This window comes from Phascolarctos cinereus, unplaced genomic scaffold (assembly GCF_003287225.1).
Source record: "Phascolarctos cinereus isolate Bilbo 61053 unplaced genomic scaffold, phaCin_HiC Scaffold_5;HRSCAF=322, whole genome shotgun sequence".
In the NCBI taxonomy this organism is placed as follows: domain Eukaryota; kingdom Metazoa; phylum Chordata; class Mammalia; order Diprotodontia; family Phascolarctidae; genus Phascolarctos; species Phascolarctos cinereus.
In genome coordinates, this window is record NW_027555958.1 from 287,080,370 (window position 1) to 287,105,638 (window position 25,269).

Here is a 25,269-nt window from a genome sequence, read left to right on the forward strand (position 1 = left end):
AACTTTCCTCTTTCTGTTGACAGTCTATATCCCTTCTAGTCACCCAGGAACAAACCTTGGAGTCATCTTTGACTCCTCCTCTCCTTACTCCCTACACCCAATTAGTTGCTAAATTTTGTCAATTCTATCTCCCTAACACATTTAGTATCTATCCCCTTCTTTTCAATCACATAGCAACTACAATCATTCAGACCTGTCTCTTCCTTGGCCTCTCTACTTACAGTCTCTCCCTTTCTAGTCTATCCTTTACAACATGGGTGAAAAACCACCTTCTCTGGGCACAGGGCTGTCCAGGCAAAATATGCCTGCCTTGCCCAAAAATCTTCAGTGGATTCCTAACACTTCTAGGCTAAAATACAAACTCCTTAGCTTGGCATTTAAAGGACTTCACAATCTCCTTCCAACCTACCCTTTCTAGTCTTATTTCACTTTAATCTTTTTCACAAATTCTGTGTTGTAACCAAACTACACTAGTAGCTGCTCCATGAACTACACTGCATTTCCTACTTCCAGGCATCTGTAACTCCCTTCTCAATTCCACTTTCACAGTACTCAATCTGCTTCCTGGGATCCCTTTCTTCCCAAAGTGATCGGCAAGTACGTCACTTCACCTCTCTAGGCCTTAGTTTCCTCATCTGCAAAATGAGAGAGCTGGCTTCTATTTTGTGACTGTGTTCTCAAATACTCTAAGAGGGCTTGGTATGGACATCTCTCTTGCTTCCCATCATTCATTTTCTAACTTACATTATACTTTTCCATGTGCATTTGGTACCCTCCACCCCCTAGAATGTGTATTCCCTAAAGAAAGGGACTGTTGCCTGCCTAGCAAAATAACCTGGGCATAAAAGGCACTTAATTCAGTTGCTGAATTAAATTAACTGTTTAACTTGTAACTCTAAAAGCCTTGCCATCAAATCCCCCTTCCTTTCTAAAAGAAAGTGGAAAGAAAACCCAGCACATAACATTCTATCACAGTTCAGAAATTAGCAATGATCCAGTGTTTATAAAACTCTTTAGTCACAGAAACTATCCTGTAATGTGAAACACACATGAAATGCCATACTACTGAAGTACAAGAACTTTTTTTTAAAAGAACATCATAAACTGAGGCACTTTCAAAGTTACTTTATTTTGGGTGGTAGGCTAAGCAATTCACAGTTATTATCTCATGTTATCCTCACCACTCTGGGAAGGAAGTGCTGCTATTATCCCCATTTTACAGATGAGGAAACTGAGGCAGACAGAAGTTAATTGACTTGCCCTGGTTGTCACAAAGCTAGTTATGTGTCTGAGGCCAGATATGAACTCAAATCTTCATTACCTGAGACCTAGTGCTCTCTCTATCCACTGCTTTACCAGCTGGCCTTAATTTTAACTCTTCAGAGCTCAAAAGCAGCTGAACATTGTGGGTTCACACTTCCCAGTTACCTCGTCAGATGAGACAGACATATGATGCATACTAGACGCCTTATAGTTAAAAACTTGAATTTGCCTCCATATTTCTTAGAAATGCAACATTTTAAAAAATGATTAGAATTAAATGATTCTCCCCAAACTTACAGGAGAATTCTATGATGAATTGCAACTTCTGAAATGATATGGCCTTTCTTGTCTTCTCTAAATGTTATGAATTTAAACATCTATCAAATTTGAAATAATCTCAAGTACAATCAGACCCTACAGCCATGCACACTTCAGTTGATGTAATGTTTTCTAGTGTAATAACCTACCACATCTTCTTTTACCTGTTCCTTTTTTCTAAAAGTTCTAAAGCCACAATGACAAAGAATTTTTGATCAAACAATAAACTAAACTTGTGTTTTCTTTTGAGGATGGTATGACAGGAAGAAGGTTGTATGTATCACCTATTTAGTATATATCTGACCAACCCTGGAGGCAGATTCATTACTTGACCCAATCCTTCTACCACCATCCCCAAATGCCCAGTGCAAACATTTATTCAACTGGTTCTACTGTCTCTGGGAAGTCTCCAAATGACCCAATTCCTCCAAAAAGTTGTAGGTCAATTTTGGAAGGCTCATTTTCAACTTCACTGACTGTTCCTTTTGTTCCCTCCCCTCCCCCCAAACCAAAATAAATACTTTTTCACTTAACAGATAAATAGTTGCAAAACATTTTATCTCTGCTACCAGCTTCCTGCTCCTCTTCTTGAGAGCATCTGTTATCACCACTTGAATCTTTTAGTAACCCAAGAAGAAGAGTTCTCAAAGTGAAAGGGATTATTAGTCTGGTTAAGTGACAAGAACCCAGGAGGCGGTTGAAATTTTTTTAAAGTCAAATGTGGAAGAAATTCTTTCAATTTATGTAAATACTTAACTATTTGGTACAAACTTTAACTCAGAAACTCTGAATCTTCCATAATCCTAGTTTCTTAAATATCTGAGTACCTACTATATGTGAGGAACCACTCTTGTGAAAGTAAGGCAATCTGACACTAGAAATTAGTGGGACTTAACTTACGGATGTGGTTTCATTTCTATATAGTTCTTGGGAATGAAGCCATCTTTTCCATTGAGTTCTGCCTTATACCAATTTTGATCACATTCTTCATTCAACACCTGAAAAAGAATGAGACATACCACCAGATCAGTCATATGTTCCCCTTTTGAAACTGGTAGCTTCAGAGACAACATGGATATTTGGCTTCCTTCACAGAAAGTGCTAGCTGTTGAGTCAGCAGTCACTCTACAGTTAACCAGAAAATCAGAGTTCCAACCTGGACTTTTGAAGTATAAAACCAACAAGTCAAGTATGGCAGTGCAGCAACAGTTTCTGAGCAGACAGCAATAACAAGTTTATACCTAACACACTGTGATTACTTCACTGACACTCCCCTATTCTCCCCCTCAAAAGGAGCTCTGGTTGTCAAGATATATCCTAAAAATGACGCTGTATTTTGGTGTGTATGTGGCTTTTTTGTCACTGACCTCCTTGGGGAATAAGCTAGCAATGAAATCTCTGGGTCAAGGGATATGAACATTTTAGCATTTTACTACTTTCTTAGCATAATTCTCAACTGCTTCACAGAATGACTCGACTAATTGTTATCTTTTCATAACCCCTACGATATTGCTTCTTATAATCTTTTGTAATCCTCTTTTATAATGGCTTCTATTCTTTTTTTGAGCATTTACCCATTTCCCATAGTTGTGAAAGGCATATGATCTGATTCTATTCTGATTTTTAAAATGATATACTTAATTTTCAGGTCATGTATCCATTTTGAATTTATTGTGGTATATGGCTTAAGACATGTTGGTCTAAACCTAATTTCTGTCAGACTGCTTTCCAGTTTTCCCAGGAATTCTTGTGAAATAGGGAATAATTTATAATTTATATTTGTATTTCCTACTAATTTATATTTCCAGGTTTAAGGCACACTGGGTTGTTGGTATCAATTTTTGTTTGTTGATTTTGTTTCTGTTTTTTTTTTTGGCTAGGCAATGGGGTTAAGTGACTTGCCCAGGGTCACACAGCTAGTAAGTATCAAGAGTCTGAGGCCGAATTTGAATTCAGGTCCTCCTGACTCCAGGGCAGGTGCTCTATCCACCTAGCTGCCCCTTGGTATCAATTTCTGATTCTTCCTTGCCCACTAATCTGTGTTACTGCTTTACAATATAGTTTGAAGTCTGGAAGTGCTTATCTATTCCCCTTTATTCCTCCCTTTTTTTCCACTGTTTTCCTTGAATTTTAGATCTTTTGTTTATCTAAATGAATTATTATCTTTCTATAAAGTAGCTTATTAGCAATCTGAATAGTATCTAAATCTGTAAAGCGATAAAAGTATCCCAGACCACATAATATCAACAGCTACAAAAAAGCTTTTGAGGGGCAGCTAGGTGGCACAGTGGATAGAGTACCGGCCCTGAAGTCAGAAGAGCCTGAGTTCAAATCCAGCCTCAGACCAAACACTTGACACTTTGTGACCCTGGGCAAGTCACTTAACCCCAACTGCTTAATAATTTAAAAAAAAAGGTTTTGACTAAGTACAATACACATTTATGCTAAAAAAAATACAAAGCACAGGCACAGAAGAATGTTTTTTAATATGACAAAAGTAACTGAAGCTCAAAAGTTAGCATTATATATAATACTGAAACTCTATAAGGTTCTTAATACAGGAGTAAAACAAAGATAGATTATCAAGAAACTTAGAGAATTAATAAGACCCCATGTAAAGATCAGAAATTTAAGAAAGTTGCTGAAAAAGGGAATGCAGAAAAAAAATTGAACAGTAAAATGTAGTTCATCTACATCAAAAGCTCATATTTATATAGTACCTTTTACTTTACAAAGTACCGTTAACAACTCCGAGGAAAACAGGACCAGAAACTCAGAACATAGGGATGCTTGTAGCTTCCAGCACACTTTTACCCCGTATCATGGAAACAGCAACATTTGACCCTGGTGGGAGAATTTTTGCACAGACCAACAATCTACCTGGCAGAGCCAGGAGGAGGGGCAGGGAAAGTTAAAAGAGAAGCATCTTGTTCTGAAGACTTTTCCTCACCCCCACCCCAACCACTAGAGCAGTGTTATATAAAGGTTAGCAATGATGATGACCACCATGACGATGATGACAACTATGGTGCCAAGAGAAAGTAGGAGCTAAGGGGGCAGTCAAGTACAATTCAGAAACTACCAGAAATTGTTTGGGTAGGCTGGTGAGACAAAAGCAGAATAAAATGAGCTTGTAACATTACTCCCCCTCCCCTTTTCCCTTTCTGATTTCAGGTGAAAGGGCAGCCAGCCTGTTATCCTTACCCTTTAACTGCCCAAATCTCTACCTTTTTGTCACTCCATCCCTTTCCAGAGAGGGAAAAAGAAAAAGGAGAGAAGTCTCTTCTGTCTCATTATGGCTACACTAATCTAGAAGAAATGTACTACCCACTGTCCTTTTCATTGCTATCAATTTATTCCCTTTGATACAAATAAAAGTGTGGTGGCCACAGAATCCTTATTGGAGTGATTTAATGACAATACCTGAAGATAAAGTTTTGCCTTTAAAGAGATGGGAAGCATTACGTTTTTCAGTTGAAAAATGTGGTGGAGAGGAAGGCCCCCTGATTTCCACGGGAGAAAACAAAAGAGCATTATGACTACCCCAAGACACACAAATAAAAGCCCTAAGGCAATTACAAGCTACACAGAGAAAAGTCTTCCTTGGAGTGCGGGCTACAGGTGTTGTCACTGAAAAAATTTATCAACAACTTCAGGTGCTGGGGCTTTTTGCTGCCATCTTAATCTGCAGCACCAGCATGGTGACTGTTAAAAGCACCAAGGCAGCTTGGCTGAAGTTTACTGTGGCTGGTGATTAATAGCTCCCTCCAGCACTTACAGTTAAACTCTATACCTCATTTGCAAAGGCTCTACATACTCATGCTGCCTTACCCTAACTTTCAACGTGTGGGAGCTAAATTTCCCACATGAGGACCTCATGCCCACATCCTACTAAAACATCATTGAAACCTTTTTGTTTTTACATCATAATAATTTCTGAACATACCCTCCTATGGAATGAAGAAAAATAGTTTTTAAAAATCACAAATGCATAACAACGTATGCAACATTCTGCCTTCCTGGGACTGTTTTTTTCCCCCAAGTTACTTAAGAAAGCAACATTTTTTGGCACTGAACAAGTCAAGAAGTCATTTCACATCTTTGTTACATAATAAAGAGGGTGGTACAGTGGGTAAAGCATTGGGCCTGAAGTGAGGAAAATTAAGTTTAAATCTAGATATTAGTTGTGTGATTCTGGGCAAGTCATTTAACCTCTGGAAATAATAATAGCCCCTACCTTACAGGGTAGTTGTGAGGCTCAAATGAGATAACCAACCAACCTACCTTCCTTTCTTCCTTTTGCTAGGCAATGGGGTTAAGTGACTTGCCCAAGGTCACACAGCTAGTTAAGTGTTAAGTGTTTAAGGCCGCATTTGAACTCAGGTCCTCCTGACTCCAGGGCCGGTGCTCTATCCAGATAATGCTTTTAAAGTACACATAGGTGCTCCTTCCTTTTTTTTTTTCTTTTTAGTCTGGAGCTGTGATTTCATGTGTATAGGGAATACCCAGAAAGTTCTAGTCATGTTCAGCAACATACAGTCTTAAAAAATTGCCTTTAACAACTAAGAAATTCAGTGACTTGACCAGAGTCACACAACCCAGGATGTATCAGAGGCAACACATAAGACAAGGTCTTTCTTCCTCTGAAGCTACCTCTCTACCCACCTCTCAAGAAACACAATTACTAAACAAAACAGATTAATTTAAATGTAAAGAATAAGACACTGAGAGAGAGAAAACACAAATTTAAACAATGGGTGGGTGACTTGGATCTATAAAACAATTCAAGTACTATGGTTTTATTTAAATTTCAAATGGGAATAACAAAAAATATGATTAGAGCTGTAAGGGTAAAAAAGCTTTTTGGACCACAATCTTCTAGTTACAGCAACTTATGAATTACCCACTTATTTACCATGGTTTTATGGATGGATGGTCTAGATTAGCAAACAAATTTTCACTCATTTTTACAAACAGTAAGAAATATTTTAAGTTAATATACTAGAGTTGTATTTTCTTTTCTTTTCTTTTTTGTTTTTTTGATGAGGCAATCGGGGTTAAATGACTTGCCCAGCATCACACAGCTAGTGTCAAGTGTCTGAGGTTGGATTTGAACTTAGGTCCTCCTGACTCCAAGGCCAGAGCTCTATCCAGTGCACCACCTAGCTGCCCCTAGAATTGTATTTTCTACTCCATCACCAAGTTTTCCTAGAGATACTTAGTACTGGTTAATACACAATACCTTAATCATAAAAATCTGTATGATCAAGACATGAGGCTAAAAAACTCTAGCCATTTGGCATGTAATGATTAAAGCAGTCAGCACTGGATCATAATCAAGAAGACTTATATCTGCAGAGAAGGAAAAATATTAAAATTACAGAAGCATCAAATCTACCTTACTACAAAAATAGACTAATATTATGACAACTTCACATGAGAAGAGAAACCCTCCAGGTCCTTAACAATCTTTTCATACTATTGAAAAGATGTCAGGGAAGAAAGAAAAACATTCAATGACACAGATGTACTTTATGAATTTTAACCATTAACTATTTCCTGTCACTATGCAAAGAGGAAATCCTTTTCTAGAAACAAAATTTGCATTATTGACAACAAAGAACATTAAACATTTTGTACTTTTCAATATCTGATCATGACAATATCCTATGTTCCCTAAAATCCAAAAAGCTTCTCTCCTCTATACAAAAGTCGGTATCTCAGCTCACACTGAGATACATTTCTTGAGGATAGTCTAAAAATTTTGAAATTATAGACCTAGAATTCTGATCTTTAAGGTCATTATTGCACCAGTCTCCTGTACAACTGTTCCTTTCCTTTGTATAAGGTATATATACATTAGCAAGTTATTAGAGCTTCAGCCACTAATAGATCCTGGCAGGCAAGGGGGCGAGGAGAGGGCTGAAATTTTTACAATGGTTGCATTCAACTAAACTTTGATGCGTGGGCTAAATGTCAAGAATATATTTAGATAAAGACAACTATTCTTAGACAGCTTTTGTCAAGAGTAGCTTGAAGAAACATACTTAGGATTCTCAACAATTTAATCTAGAGTTTTCCTTTTCATCCAGTTTAAGATTACAGTTATATGCAGTAACTTTATACAGTTATATATACAATTGCCTCCTTCCCTCTAAAACAAAACTGGAGAAACATCAATTAGATTTTAATTTATTATTTTAGATACAGATAAAGGTGCTTTTGGAAGTGTGAGTGAATTAATATAGTGCATAGACTACTGTAATTCAAAATACTTAAGTATTTTCACTTACCTAAAAAAAATGGTTTAAGATGGGAAGAACTCATCTATGAATGAATACTAAAAAATCTGATCCTAGAGGTAATGGGAGAAACCAAACTAGTTCAGTGAGTAGTAGGGTAACATGGTCAGACCTATATTTTAGGAATAATCACTTTGGCAGTTTATGGTGGATGGACTAGAGTGTGAAGAGATACAAAATAGGGAGACAATCAGGGGTCATTCAACAATCCAGGCAAGACATGTTAAAAGCTTAATCTGCAGTTGTAGACACATAAGTGGAAAGAAGGCAACAGAAGTAAGATAACGCGGAGACAAAAATAACAAGACTTAGCAAGTGACTGCACATGGGTGGAAGATGATGGAGAGGAATGAATTAAGGATAACTGAGGTTGTGAATTTAGATAACTAGAAGGACAATGGTACTCTTGAAAGAAATGGGAATATCTGGAGGAGTGTTGTCCATTATGCCCAGAATGCACTCCTTTTCTTATCTCTACCTCAAAGAATCCCCATTTTTGTTTCGTCTTGTTTTGGTTTTGGGTGAAGGAAGATTTGAGAAGGAATAATGAGTTCCACTTTGGACATTAAAATGGCTATTCAGGTAAAGATTCTAACAAGGAACTGGTGATGCAGGAATGAAACTCAGGAGAGTGAGACTAGATATATAGCTCTGGAAGTCATCTTCATAGAGATGGTAACTGAATTCATGATAGCTGATGAATTCAGTAAGAGTGACAACATAGAAAAGAGAAGAGGTCCCAAGGCAGAACATTTTGGAGGACATGCAATGTTAGGGTAGCATAGGGTTGGTCCACAATGATGAGAAAATGAGGCACTCAACTCCACAATTCTGCATGCAATGACCTAAGCACTTTAATCTAATTTCCTAAAAGAGGTAACTTTTTTCATCTTTTAATCTCCAGTGTGTTGCACACGTCAGATGCTAAATTGAAAAAAGAAACAAAGAACAAAAGTATGTGTCAGAAAAAAAAGAACAAAAAAAAAGAACTATGTACAGAAACTTGCGCATTGATGACCAGGTTTTGAGTTGTAACACATGTAACTTAACATCAAACAACTACAGGTCCTGGCACATAGCATTTCCTGGCACTAAAAATGTACATTTACAAAAAGTAATACTGAAAAGAATAATTTGTTGTAGCCCTCCCCCTCATAATGCTCCCTAATTGGCTGCCCAATTTGTCTACTGTTGATTTTGTTTTGGGCACAAACAGCTGGGATGGTATTTACCCATGGGTCACACAGCAGGAGAGAGTTAACAGATGGATCATCTTACTTATAGACTGGATCCCACAGGACTAAGGACAGTTGGACAGAAGAATGTCTCATCTCAGAGTTTTCAATGATCTGATGGTTCAGAGATGGAAATGGTGAGCACAGGAATGTTCTGGTTTTTAGTACATAGATCTGTGCTCATATCCATGTTATCGTAGTTACTTTCTTTATGTAATAAACACCAGTGACTCCTCATTGCCTCCAGAATCAGATCTGCTTAGCTTTTAAAACCTGTTACAACTTGGCCCAAATCTATCACTCCAACTTCATTATACACGTACCACTCTACAATCCAGCCAAACTGGCCTTCTCTTTCTGCTTCTCCCATGTAGTACTCCATCTCTCATTTCCATGCCTTTGCATTCATTGGCTGTCTGTCCATTATGCCCACAATGTACTGCTTTTCTCATCTCTACCTCAAAGAATCCCTATCTTCATTCAAGACACAGCTCATTCACCATCTTCTAAATGAAACCTTTCCTGATCTTCCAGGAAACTGCTAGTACCTTAACTACCTTGTATGTAACTATCCTGCTTTATTTGTATTTTTGTTCTGTTATATCAATTTTGTACATATATATATACACACACACACACACATATCTGTTGTCTTTTCTGATAAAATTTACTCTTCTTGGGAGTAAAAAACCAATTTCATTCTTTTTATTTATGTCTCTGGAGCCTAGCACAATGACTGGCATGTAGTAGGCACTTAATACTTGTTTGCTGATTGAGTGAACAAAGATGGATTTGAACTGAATCAATATTTCTTTCTTCTATCACTTATTTTAACTGTTCTTCAATAAGTCTTCTGGCTTGCAGGCTCATCTTCTCAAGAACATTTAACACACCAAAGTTAAATTAATCATCCTCCAACATTGTTTTCATCATCAGTCAACAAGCATTTCTTAAGTGCCTACTATATGCCAGGTACTGTGTTATATTCTGTGCGGCAGACAATAAGAACATTTATAGGTATATAAAAATATATGCAAAGCACAGATACAGTGTAATCTTGGGGGCGCAGAAATGGTAAATACTGTTATACGTAAGTTAGGATTGGCTATACCAAAGAGTACGTGCAGAGGTATTACAGCATATTTGCCACATAACTGTTGCACCCTGTATTTCTCCCCTCCCCCCTCCAAAAATTACTTTATAACCTCTCACTGCATAATTGTCAGATGATATAATTATGTTTGTCATGCTGCTTAAAAGGCAAACAGAACAGCAATGTATTCACCAGTGACATATGGACATGCATTTATCTCTCCTATATTATGAGCCTAGAATTCTCAGTGCACGCACATTATCAGTATTCAATTTCAATGTATATTTACATTATTCTGTACATCCTAATCTTGCAACTAAGACAGTTTAGCAATAAACGTTTTTTAAGTAACACCTGCACTTCAAATACATTCACATAATGGTCACACCCACCCCCCTTTTTTTGTCCCAAAAAATCTGCATAAAAATTTGTGATGAAATATGGTACATAAAATATAATACGTGTATGCCATCTTGGGGAGGAGGAAGAGAAAATTTAAAATTCAAAATCTTATGGAAGTGAATGTTGAAAACTAAAAATAAATTAATTATAAAAAAAACTATATAATATGTTAGCTGGGTGGTGCAGTGGAATACTTGGAGTCTGGAAGACCTGACTTCAAATCCAGCCTCAGACATTTGCTAGCTGTGTAACTTCAGGCAAATCTTAACCCCTGTTTGCCTCAATTTCATCATCTGGAAAATGAGGATAAAAATAGCACCTACCTCCCAGGGTTGTTGTGAAAATCTAATGAAATAACTGTAGAGCACTCCACATGGTGCTGGGCACATAGTAAGCGCTATATAAAAGTTGTTGTTATTATTATTATTATTATTATTATTATTATTATTATGTAATAAAGCTGGAAAGATAGTATCAAGACAGGTTTAAATACCAAACAGGAGTTTATAGTTGAGCCCAGAGGTATCATGGAATCATTAGAATTTACTGAGTAGGGGAGTAGTAACATCGTCTAAGTTGCACTTTAGGAAAATCACTTTGGCAGCTATGTAAAGAATAAACTGGCGTTGGGAGACACTAAAGCCAAAGAGACCAATTGGCAAATTATTGGATTAGTCTAGGTAAGAAGTGATGAGGGACTGAAATATGGTAGTGTTACCTATAGAATGAAATCCAAAATGTTTTGCCTGGACCTGCATGATTTTGTCTCTTATCATTTTTCTAATTTCCCTATCTCCTATTATGTCCACCCAGCAAAAATGGTGTACTCACTTTCTCCTGAATAGTCTGTATCTGCACTTTTGTGGATAGCATTCCATTACCTCAAATGCTGTCTCCTCTCTTCTCAATTTATTCCAAGCCTATGCATCCTTTAAGGCCCTGCTCAAATATCACCTTTTTCACAGGTTCCTACTGGATTTACCCCCACATTGCAGTTTTCTCTCTCTTGGCCAATCTTCTGTAGTTCATGTCAAAATGTGTTTTATTTTCAAATGAATAAGACAGTCGTGATATTTCTTCTGTTGTCAGTTCTTTGAGGCCACACAATCTAGACAAATATAGCAGATCAAATCTCTTGCTGAAAAGAATGCTTCACTTCTTGACGAGGAGGTGATAGACAAAAGGTACAGAGGAAGACGTACATTTTTAAAAATAGCCAATGTACGAATTTATTTTTCTTGACTATGGATATATTTGTTACAAGAGAGAATTTCTTGGCGTGAGGGTAACAGAGAAACAAGTTGGTAAATAGTGATAGTGATGCAAAACAAAAGAATATAAAAGATCAATGAAATTTGAAAAAAAAAGTAAATTGAAATTTTCAAAGTTTTCAGATGGGTACTTTTCTCCTATTAAAAAAGATCCCTCTGTGCCTATGTTTTGCAGGATTTTTTTTTTAGCATGAGCATTAGAAAGGCTTCTTCTGCATTAGAAAATAATTATTTTGGGGTTTTTATTGTTAATACGATTAATTGTGTTGATAATTTTCCTTACGTCAAACCATCCTTGAATCCCTGGTACAAATCCAACTTGGTCATAATGAATGATTTTTGGGGATAAATTCCTATAGCCTATTTGACAGTATTTTTATTGTTAAAAAAAATCAAATTGCTAGTCATGAATGATATTAATCAACAGTATTCTTTCACTAATGTATTATTCCCTGGTTTAAGAATTTATCTCATAAAAAGAGTATAGTATAATATTTTCTATATCAATTTTTTAGAATACTTTATGTAGTATAGCTATGAATTGTTCTTTAAAATTTGAAACAATTCTCTTGTGAATCAATCAGGATTGGGGAGTATTTTTCTTTCATAATTCCCTTACAGATAGTTCCAAACCTTTTTTGTGACTGGATTACTCAGGATCTCTCTTTGGTGTTTTCTTTGTGTATTTCATATTTACTTTTGTGTTCTTAGTTTGCCGGCATATAACTGTGCATAGCAGGTTCTGATTATTCTTACTTCTGGCTGTGTGGTTGATTTCATCTTCTTCATTTTTTATTTTGTTGGTTTCATTTTCGGCCCTCTTTTGACTGGTTGGCTAACGTTTTTGTTTGCCTTCTCAAAGCACAAGCTTTTAGTTTTATTAGTCCTAAAGTCTTTTTGGTCTCCAACTTATTTTTTTTTCCTCTAATTTTCAAGAATTCCTCTTTTATGCATACTTCCAGTTTATTTGTTGGCTAATTTTAAAAAACATATTCAGAAAGAAAGAAAAATTCCATTTAAAATAAGTACAGAATTTATAAAATACCTGGGAGTCTGCCTACCAAGATATACATAGGAACTATATGAATACAACTACAAAACACTCTACAGAAACAGACAGAGCTAAACAACTGGATAAATATTAATTGCTTGCTGATAGGCTGAGATAATATAATTAAAACAACAATCCCACTTAAATTAATTTACTTATTCAGTGCCAAACCAATAAAATTACCCAAGGGTTACTCTATCTAGCTTGAATGAAAATCATCAGGAGGAACAAAAAGTTGAAGGACTCAAGTGAAATACTGGGGGAAAAAAGTGAGAAAAAAGGGGGCCTAGCAGTGCAGATCTTAAGCTAAATTACAAAGCAGCATAATGATTTGATACTGGTTAAGGAATAGTGAAGTCAACCAGTGAAACATATTAGATACATAATATACAGAAGTAAATGAACTAGCCTATTAATGATAAATTCCAAAGACTCTAGTTACTGGGTAAGGACTCACTACTTGAAAAAAACATTTTGGAAAACTGGACAGCAGGCTGGCAGAATTTAGATTTAGACCAATACCTCACACCACATACCAAGATAAGCTTGAGATGGATATATGTTTAGATACAAAAAGTCATATCATAAATTAGTAGAGCAAAGAAACAACCTTTTAGATCTATGAATACGGGGAAAAAATACATGACCCAAAACAAGAGATACACAGGATTACAGAAGACAAAACTGACAATTTTAATTACATCAAATTAAAAAATTTTGCACATACAAAACCAATGCAAACTAAGATTAGAAAGGAAATAGTTAAGAAGGAAGAGCTTTACAATTAAGTTTTTCTGTTAAAGATCTTATTTGTAAGACATACTCACTGATTCAAATTTATAAGAAAAAGAGCCATTCCCCAATTAACAAATGGTCAAAGGTATGGATGGGCAGTTCTCAAGGGGAAAAAAATCCAAGATGTAAGAAAAAAAAATCCTTCAAATCACTAATAATTAGAGAAACACAAATTAAAGCTACTGTGAGGTTCCACCTCAAATCTATTAACCAAGCTGGAAAAAAAAAGTAAAAGGAAAATGGCAAGTGTTAGAAGGGCTGAGGAAAAACAAGTACATTTAATGTACTGTTAGGAACTATGAAGGTGTAGGCTATCTGGAAAGTAATTTGGAACTATGCCCTAAAAGTTGCTAAATTGTGCCTACTCTTTTACCCAGTGATACCACTGGTGTTATTGCAGCAGCTGTTCAGTAATTTTTTCGGTCATGTCTGACTCTTCATGACCCCATTTGGGGTTTACTTGGCAGAGATACTGCAGTAGTTTTGCCATTTCTTTTTCCAACTCATTTTACAGATGAGGAAACCAAGGCAACAAGGTTAAGTGACTTGTCCATGGTCACACAAATAGTAAATGTCTGAGGCTAGATTTGAATTCAGGGAGATCTGTCTTACTACCTCCAGGCCCACTACTCTATCCATTGTGACACCCAGATATCCAGTAGATAACATTACTATGCATTTACTCCCAAAGAGAAAAACAGGAAAATAACTAATACATACATAAATATTTATAGCAGTTCTTTTTGTAGCAGCAAAGAACTGGAAACTAAAAGGGTACTGACTGAATGAGGAACAGCTGAACAAATTGTAGCATTTTAATATAATGGAACATTATTATGCTATTAGATATAATGAAAGGAATGGTTTCAGAAAAACCTGGGGAGAACTACATGAACTAATAAAGAATGAAGTGAGCAGAACCAACTGAACAATTTATACCTAATCTCAATATTATAAAAACACTTGAAAGACTTAAAAACTCTGATCATCACAATGACTAGCTGTAACTTGGTACTAGCAGTACCAATGATGAAGAATGTTATGCACCTCCTGAAAGAGAGCTAGTAGACACAATACGCAGAATGATATGTAGATATCTGTAAATAGCCAGTGTGGGACTCCATTATGCTAGACCATCCATATTTGTTTCAAGGTCCCCTTTCCCTTTTTTAAAGGTGGGGAGGTTGGGAAGGGAAAAAAATAAATGATTAATTATAACAAAATTTATTTCAAAAAACATATCTGGCTCATCACTCCTTTCCTTTTCTATTTTCTTCGTGTATGTTTTTAGGGATATAATTGTTCCTCTATGAACTGCTTTAGGTGCAATCCAGAAATTTTGATATGTTGTGCCATCATGATCACTGTCCTATTATTTTATTGCATTATGGATTATAAAGGGTGTTTGGTATTTCTGCCTTTGTACATTTATTTGCAATTTCTCTGTGCCAAATACATAGTCAATTTTTGTAACAGTGCTATATGGTGCCAAGAAATGTACATTTTTTACTAGTCCCACTCATCAAGCCTCATAAATCTTTCAAAACTTTTTAAAAAAAATAATTCTTCTATCGATCAAGTTTTGAAATGATGTTGTTAAAAAAGTGTTTAGTTTCCCTCAGCTTCCTGGGAGGAGTAAGTGTTCTTTCCTCCAAAAGAAGAATGGGTAACAAGAGCAAAGTAACAGAATTAGGCAATCATCCTCCCTGTAAGTTAAACATAAGTTATAAGAATTTTATCTCCCCAGAGTAAGATCCCTAGAAGCAAGGTTAGAATAAGGGATCATTAGGTTGGTGATAGAACGAAATTAGGTAGTAGGGAAATCCAACAGTATTATATTGGGGCTGTGGGGAAAAGTATGGGCACACCGTACACACTTCAGACAATTCACAATTTCTCTAGGCCTCAGTCTTATCATCCCCAAAATGAGGTGCATGAAGGCTCTACATTTCTCAACTGGCTACACTACTCTAGGACTTGTTTACCATACCTCAGGAAGCTAATTATTAGGATAACTTCATTATCCTACAAGATGTCATCAGCCTTGGTAATCTACCTTATCCCAAACCCCTGCCTCTCAGTCTTGGAGGGTGGGGCCAAGAATTTCAAATCTCCATTTAAGGAGAAAGTTCAGCTCTCTCCTTCTCATCAGGCTGCACTAGTTTGGGACTTCTCTGACTCCTCCACCACACTTCTGCACTCAATACCTGCCCTATTCATTAACTTCCTTTTGTGTTGTCTTCCTCCATTAGACTGCAGGCTCCTAGCAGGCAGGGATTGTCTTTTTTCATATTTGTATCCCAAACACTTATTAGCACAGTGATTGGCATATATTAGGTGCTTAATAAATGTTTGTTAACTACTGACTAGTAGATGATCTCTAAGGTTCATGTTCACTTTCTAGAACCTGTGGTAACTGACTTTTGGTTATATTCTTTTCTTACCAATTGTGGAAAGACCCATCTCTGGTGTTCGCTGGCAAAAAGAGGGAATCAGCAAAGATAATGCCATGGAAGTTTCCAGGCAAGTTCAGCTTCCATAAGAAAAACCCTCATAAATATGAAAAGTGTTGGATGAATTAAAATTCAATAATAATTTCAGATAAAAATACTATTAGTTTCCTTTCCCAGTCCAGGTCTGAACAACTGGTCAAGGGCAAAGGAGAAAGGTTACTGTAACCAGCCAGACTGTAGTCCTAACTTACTGGATCAACAATGGCAAAGGACAAAGCCAGATCTAAGGAGGAGATGGCCCAAGGAGACTGAGACGGGGTAGAAGCACCTAGGACTGTAGCCAGCATCATGTAGATCCATTATTTGGCTTGAGTCTGGTAAGCCTGCAGTATGGGACAAGCAAACTAAGAAGAAGGAGACTGAGACAGACGTGGAGAAAGAGATGGGAGCTGAAACCAAAGACTGAGACAGAAGGCAGGCTTGCAGAACAGATCAGAAAGGGGCACAAGGACCCACCTACAAGTGGTATCCAAACTGTAATGGGGGAAATGAAAAAAGGTCTAGGCCCTCTATCCAAGGATGCAGGGGGAACAGGTAGAGCCAAGTCCTGACATAGAGTCACAATCTAGGAATTCAGGCTGTCGGCATATGTAAACAGAAGAAAATTTCTAATATAGTGAAGTAATACTATAGATTGAGAGAAACCTGAAAGATGAACATAGTAAGACATTAACTCCGTAATAAGTACAAATATAGGCTAAAGGAAAAAAATGGTTTGGCTGCAAGGACTCCAAAAATAGATGGAAGCAAAAAATGAAAGACAATTAGAATTAGAAACAGAAAAAATGAAATAAAATTCACAAAAATGAAATAATTTCTTGAGGAAAAAATTGGATGGAGAATAACTCAGAAAAGCAAGTGGAAACACCTTACCCAAATAGTAGACAATCTGAAAAAAGAGAATGGAGCAAATAAAACACAACAATCCAATGAGATAATAAAATATATTAGAATAAAGTTAATAGAATGACAAATGGGAACAGGTAAGATATCTACTATCAAAAACAAGCAACCTAGAAAACAAGTTGAGGTAAGATAACTTAAGAATCATCAAATTCCTTGAAAAATATGACCAACAAATAACCTGAATACCCTGTTTCAAGAAATCCTAGAACAAAACCATTAGAATATAAAGCTTCCAGATTAAAAACAATAACAGCAACAACAATTCAAGATTTAAGTACCAAGAAATCACAGACAGGATCACTTAGGGACTATGCTGCAACAATGACAAAGGAAAAGAAATCTTAGAATATGATATACCAAAAAGAAAAAAAATGGTTTGGGGCAGCTAGGCGGCGGAGTGGATAGAGATCCAGCCTTGGAGTCAGGAGGACCAACGTTCAAATCTAGCCTCAGACAGTTGACACTTACTAGCTGTGTGACCCTGGGCAAGTCACTTAACCCCAACTGCCTCACAAAAAAAAAGAATTCAAGTCAAGAATTGGGGAAGGGGGGAAAAAAAGAGTTAAGAACAACTTTATACTGAAGAATGTAGTATTTTCCTACGGGGAAATAAAATGGATCTTGTACTTTCAAGAATTCCTGATGAAATGACAACAGTTGAGTAAAATCTTTGAAAGGCAAGCATGGGAAAGAAGAGATACCTTGAAAAGGAAAAAAATCAAGCAATCTGAATGTGCCAACTACTGAAAATCAAGTGATTACATTCTAAAAAGGAGTAGAGAAAACTGTCCCTTCAGATTCTTACTGTCTCAAAGGGAATGAAGACAAAAGCAGGGACTGGGTATGGGTTTCTTCTGTTTTGTTGGTTTTAGAAGAGGAAAGAAAAAAAAAGAAGAAAGGAAAGGAAGAGACAAAGGAATACAATAAGGAAGAAATGAAGAAGAAAGAAGGGCTATTTCTCACAACTGGAGTATAGCAGAAGAATATACAAACATGAAGGTGTCTTCTATAAGAAATATTGATCTGATACCTCAACCATGAAGACAGAATGCATAAAAAATATTAACCAATATCTCTAATTAATACTGATGCAAAAATATTGAATTAAAATATTAGCCAAGAGGTTATAACAACATTTTTGTGAAATTACACATTATGACCAAGTTGGATGTATATTATGAATATAGAATTGGTTCAATATTAGGTAAACTATAAACATACTATATATTTATAACAAAAGCAATCATTAAAGGTAACATAATTATCCCAACAGATGAAGAAAATTTGACAAAATACAATACACATTTGTGTTAAAAATATAAAACAGCACACATATAAATTAACTCTTCCTTAATATGCTAAAAGGTATCTGACACTAAGAAGCATAGAAATGGAGCTTTTAAAAATATGGTTAATAGCATTTGTCTAAAACCAAAACATAATATTACCTATAAATTATAACTGCCTTTTCAATAAGAACAGAGATAAAAGCTAGGATGTCCGCTCTCACCACTACTATCTAACATAGTTCTAGAAAAGCTAGCTATAACAAAAAGATAAAGAAATTGAGGTAATAAACATAGGGAAAGGACAAAATTGCGATTCACAGATGTGATAATTTAAAGAACCCTAGAGAGTCAACTAACAACTTCAGCAAAGTAGTAAGATAAAGTTATCCCCCCTTCCATATCATGGGGATTAGGAGTGTGGTATCCCTGTGATCTGGAAAATCTGTGTAAAAATTTTGGCACTCCCTTTGTGCCAGAGAAGAAGTTTGAATTTTTTCTTTTACACAGTATTTATAGGACCTTATTGTAAAATTTGGGTTTATATTATACAATACTACACATACATTTTACACATTTCTAAGTTTCTAAACTTTTCTTGTGTTGTCTACAGGCCTTGGAGTGTCATCTGCAGCTTCTGCAAAACTCCCAAAATTCCCAATTAATTTCTTATGCCAAACATGACATATCAAAACCATGATGGGGAAAGTTGCGATGTGAAACGGACAACTATAAAACCAACCTACAGAAGCCATTGGTTTTTCTGCATCTTATCAACAAAAACCATCAACAGAAATAGAAAATGAAATTCCATTAAAATTAACTTAAGAATATATAAAATGATTGGGAGGCTACCTACCAAGACATATATGTTTGTCTTATATAAAGACAAACTACAAAATATTTTTTATATAGGGCTTCTTGTTGGACAAAAATCATTGGGAAAACTGGAATGAACTTGGGCAAAAATCATGTTTAAACTGACATCTCTCAACATGTTACCTTTCATAATATGCTCCAAATGACCTAAATATAACAGACAGTATCATAAATTAGCAAAGGGAAGAAGATAATGTTCCTAACTATGGTAGAGGGAGAATACTTAACTAAGAATAATTTTTAAAAATGGATAACTGTGATTGTATAAAACTGAAAATTTTTTGCACAAGCAAAATCAATGTACAGTCATCCCATGACATTTGAGGGTTTCACATCCCTAGTTCTGATTATTCACAGGTTGGCCATCGACAATTAAATGGGAATTTCTGGAGATTGGTAGTACTGTAAAAAATCACAGACAAGGTAATTTTGTTCAAAGTTTCAGTGCAGTAAAGAAATGCCAGCTAAGCACTCTCTTTGGAAATGTCTCCCCTTTGTCTCTCCTCCATCCAGATTCGGTCACGTGATTTTTTCTGCAGTGATCACTGCATCTTGCCCTTTCACAAGAGAAAGAAATCTATGAAGCAGTTGCTGCAGCTACACTGACAATTTTAAAGACTCTGCATAACATGTGAGATGCTAACCTCTCTCTCATAGAAAATGCAACTTTTTTTATGGGGGCAGTGTGTTGTTTCACTCTTTTTTTGTGTTCAATAAATATGACCAGAATTATTAAAAAAAAAAAGCTTTGGGGTGGGACCTATAGTTATTTGGGGTTTTTCAAACATTTTCAAGGGTTCTGTACCCCTAACCCCCATAAATTTTGAGGGACAACAGTAGTTAAAATTAAAAGGTAAACTGTAAATTGAGAAAATCTGTTACAACAAATTTCTCTGATAAAATTCTGACATCCAAGACATACAGTGAACTGATAGAAACAGAAAAGAATAAGACCCAATCCTCAAAAGATACAGGGATAAAGGATAACAGCAGGCAGTTCTGCAGGCTCAGTTTATAACTCTCTGGATTTCTTTCTCCACCATTTCCCAGCAGCCTTCTCACCCTGAAAGACTCCTGTTCCCACTGCCCCTTCCCCTGATCTGTTCAGTTCCTCCTAGAAACTGCATTTTAACAAACGGCCCAGCTATTGACTTGCTGGACTTTATTCTCCAACATGCCCCCAAAAGGTACATCTCTACCCTCTTTCAGCTTCCTTTTTTGTATTGTTTTCCTCCATTAGAATGTAAGCTCCTTGAGGGTAGAGACCTGCTATCTTTTTGCTTATATTTGTATAACTAGTGCTTAGTACAATTCCAAACACATGGTAAGCTCTTAAAAACTGCTTACTGACTTGAAATGATGAAATGCAAGCTACCAACCATAAGGAAAATGTCCTAATCAAAATGCAAGTGAAAAATCTGAGATTCCTTCTCTCTCAGGTCGGCAAAGGTGACCAAAAAAAAAGAAAAAAAGAAAAGAAAAGAAAATGGCAGTTATTGGAAAGCCCTGGAGAATACAAGCACCCTAATGAACTGCTGGTTAACTGTGAATTAGTCCAGCTATTCTTGGAAATTAATTTAGAATTATGCCTCAAAAGTCACTAACTTGACCAAGGCTTAACCATTACCAGATACAAACTCCCAAAATATCAAACACAGAGGATGAGGAACCACAGGTACAAAAATTTTTATAGCACCACTCTGTTGTAGGAAAGAAGTAGAAATGAAATGAGTGCCCCTCAACTGGATAATGGCTGAACCAAGTGTAACCTATGAATACAATGGAATTAAATGATATATAACAAAATCAGAGAAACTGGGAAGATTTACATGAACCTGTATGCAGTTAAGTGAGCAGAGTGAGAAAAATTTACATGACTGATATATGTGTGTGTGTGTGTGTGTGTGTGTATGCATGTATACGTGTATATATTAAAAAGTTATAATATATATATGTATTCTTAGATTTACAATGATGGAAAAAATATTGCACTTATCCAATCAAAGTACACAAGGATTTTTGTGTGTGATCTTATTGTTGCTAGACAGAAAAAAAAGTCCTTTAATATAAAGATAAAAGTTGAATTAGCATTTTACTAATAGAGAAGAGGGATATTTTCACAGAACCAGTTTGCTTTTTAACTGTGCATTTGAGGTTTATAAAAATATATCACTGCCCATTTAGCTTAAAAAAAAGTGTGAGCACGCACACAAACACACATACACACACTTTACGCCTATTCACGTACACCAGTTCTTCATGTACCTATAAAGGAATATGAGAAGATGGGAATCCAAGAAAAGGGAAAACTATACTGCAATAGTTAGGATGTAGATGAAACAAATCTCAGTTTTTTAATTGTAAATGCACTGTTCTCCTTGGGAACACAGAAAATTTTATCTTCATCCTCTATTTCCAACTGTGCAGTTGTACCTGTTTTACTAACTGGCTGCCCATCTAATGTACTGTACTTCAATGTGAAGAAGAATTGAAATCACATTACCATCAGACAACTATCTGTATGATCCTGAGCAAGTCACTTAACCTGTCTGGCTCAGTTTCCTCAACTGTAAAATGGGGATCATAATAACACCTACCTCCTAGGGTAAGATGTAAGATTAAAATATTTGTAAAGCATCCTGCAAACCTTAAAACACTATATAAATGTTGGCTATTGTTATTATAACTATTAGCCTCACTCACAAACCCTGTTAGTAATTTGCTAAGTGGTGTGTGCCTCTTAAATTGCACCACAGAACCATCTTGCTTTGCCACATTCAAACTAATGTGGTTATTATTTTCAGTCTTAAATACTTCCTTAGGCTTCTTATCAGCCATGGTGAGTCACCAGGTCTCCTCAGCCATTGTTTTAAGAGAGAGGCACCAATGATGGCCTACCGGTACACCAAGGCAATTCATCACCACAATAAGGTAAACAACTCTGAAAGTCTTCAAAACCCTGATCGATGTGGTGACTAACTATGACTTCAAAAGACTGATGATAAAACATAGTTTCTACCTTTTCGTAAAGAGGTTACAATACCTCAGGTGTGGATTTATTTTGCTTTTAGCTATGTAGGGAAGACTATTTGGCAGGAGGGGATGGCGGTGGTGATAGATGAGAGTGATGGAAAGAAAAGAAAACAGAGAACTGGGAATCAATGAAACATTTAAAACAAACATAGAAGCAAGTAAAAGGAAGTTCAGAAGGGGACAGAGCCAAGCAGGGCAGTTTTGGTACTATATGTTAAATTCAAATTGTAAAAGTAGTTCAGTTTCACACACAATCTCATTTTCTGTTCTTTTGTTGAAATGTTCATGTTTATTGATATTTGTTAAAATATCATCATAAAAACAAAACAAAAGAGATTGGTCAGTTGCCATTGAGCAGTGAGGGCCTGTACTAAACTATGCCATATTGATTCTGCAGATCACAGGAGCATAGATTTAAGGCTGGATGGGGCCAATCTGTTTATTTTATACTGGAAGTCACTGAAGATTAGAGTGGTTCAGTACTTTCCCCCCAAGATTACATACTTAGTAAGTGGGAGAGCCCAGATCTGGACCAAGCCCTATGACTCTAAATCCAGCATGCTTTCCACTGTATCCCACAGCTGCTTCTCAACTGTAAGATTATCTAGCTCTTACAGGAAAAATAAAAACAAAGAGCACTACATTAGGTGGATATATGTCATCCTTAAACTATATACACCCTTTCCAAGAGTAAAAGCTAAATTGGCAGAAGGGATTGGTGGTAGAGCAGGGGTCAGAAGAGAAGAATCATTTAGGCAAGTGTTAGATGTTCAAGATTTTCAAACCTGAGCTAGAAAGTAATGTACAGATGGAAGTCTCCATGGGAAGAACTAAAGACTTAATGATAATCTAAATACGGTTTTTTAAAAATTAATTTATTTTGATTTATCAACAATCACTTCCATATCCTTTTGAGTTTAAAATTTTTCTCCCCCTTCCTCCTCACCACCTTCCCCAAGATGGCGTACAATCTGATATAGGCTATACATATACATTCCTATGAAACATATTTTCACATTAGTGATGTTTTAAGTAAGAATTAGAACCAATAGGAGGAACCACCAGAAAGAGGAAACAAAACTCAAGAGAAGACCAAAAAAAATAGCAAATAGTATGCTTCAATCTGCATTCAATCTCCATAGTTCTTTCTTTGGATGTGGATAGCATTTTCCATCATGAGGCCTTTGGAGATGTCTTAGATCCTTGTATTGCTGGGAAGGGTTAAGTTTATCAATATTAGTCATCGCACAACATGACTGTTACTGTGTACAACGTTCTCTTGGTTCTGCTCACTTCACTCAGCATCAGACCACACAAGTCTTTCCAGATTTTTCCGAAGTCAGCCTGTTCATCATTAAATAAGGTTTTATATACTAAAAGTGTATCTACACAGGAAGTAAGCATGAAAGAAGGTGAAAGGAAGAATATATAAGTGGAGGTTATTAATCAAAACTTTTTAATGAAAATATCCTGATAACTATTTCAAAATAATTGGTTTCCCTTGTCATCTTATTTATTTTATATATGCATTTAAAAACATTAGTCTGAGAAACAAACAAGCGTCTTCGCCAGACATCCAAAGAGGTCTATGACACAAAAAAAGATTAGGAACCAATGGTACAGAGCAAAGAGTGTTGGTTTTACAGTAAGAGAGCCTAAGTTTGAATCCTGGCTCTAATACTTAGCTTTTTAAAACCTGAATGATGTTGGGCAAGTTAACTTCTCCCTGGGCCTCTTTCCTTCTGTATTAATAAAATTAAGAGGCTCGAATCTCTAAGAACATTTCCTAACATATCTCTAGGTTCAGTCAGTATGACTAGCTAAAAGATCAAACATAGTAAAAAGTTTCTCATGACATTTTTAACAAAAGAGGAAGATAGTTTAATCTATGTACTATTACTCCACCCAATCTTGAGTCAGTAAAGCCTAGCTGCTTAGGCAATCCCTGAAACAACCATTTTTATTTAAGGGGGTATAAAGAATTTCCACTTAATCACAACTCCTTTTAACTAGTCCATTATATACCAACAGCTCCTTCATCACAAAAAACAGAAAAAAATAACCAATTTGTTACCTTCACCCATCTCTTCTCTCCTATCACTGACCTCTAACCTTTAATTCACTCACTGCATGCACAATGACAAGCAAAAAAAGTTTATAATGTAAAAACAAAATGACTGAGGAAGAGGAGAAGAAAGTGTGTTTCAACAGCTGGATTGTTTTGATATACTGATGCGCCCCAATGTAATCACTACTTAGGTGGGGAATTTAAGTGACTTTTCATCTAGAACCAGAATCAGTGTTCTGGTTCATTAAAAAAAAAAGTTAAATTTATTTGGTGTCACCCAACAATCCCCTGTGGCATACTTTAAAGGAAACCACTAAATTATCTTTACTCCAAAGGGGTCCAGGTCAGCCAAAAATAACGACAACGAGCCATACGCTACTGAGAAATGCCCCCAAATACTTCTTCACCTGGGGATGTTTCCCCCTATCCCTGAGTCAATAATTATGAAGAGTCAGCTTATGTTGATGTAAAAAGCAGTTAAAATTCTAAGATTAATTTCTTGTGCAAATAAGGCTCTTTCCATTGTAGCTGTTTTTCCCACAGGCTGGCTCCCATACACAATACTCTATGAGTGGATGCTTTCAAATAGTACTAAAAAGAGAGTATCAGCAAATATTATAGTTACTCCATCTTTTCCCTGAGTCAATAAGTTACCTAAACTTGTGGAGCCAACTAGAGCCATCACTATCAAGGCCACAGAAGACAAAACATCTTTCTTTAATCTCTAGCTCATCCTACATGGAACTGTGGAAGGAGAAAAGTAAAAAATCCTTCAACATTCTATCAAGCACGTAGGAAAATAAAATTATTCTCCCTGATTACCACACACAAAATAATTCCTTTAGGTATTAAAT

At 36.1% G+C, this 25,269-nt stretch overlaps 1 protein-coding gene across 3 annotated transcripts in view; it reads right to left on the minus strand.

Annotated features, from left to right (window-relative positions):
- GRB2 (growth factor receptor bound protein 2) overlaps window positions 1–25,269 on the minus strand; it is a 103,413-nt gene that overhangs the window by 15,074 nt on the left and 63,070 nt on the right. For all 3 annotated transcript variants that reach the window (XM_078155906.1, XM_021002474.2, XM_021002475.2), the window contains one exon: window positions 2,482–2,579. In XM_078155906.1, coding sequence (XP_078012032.1) covers window positions 2,482–2,579 — 98 coding nt within the window. The remainder of the gene's footprint in view (window positions 1–2,481; window positions 2,580–25,269) is intronic.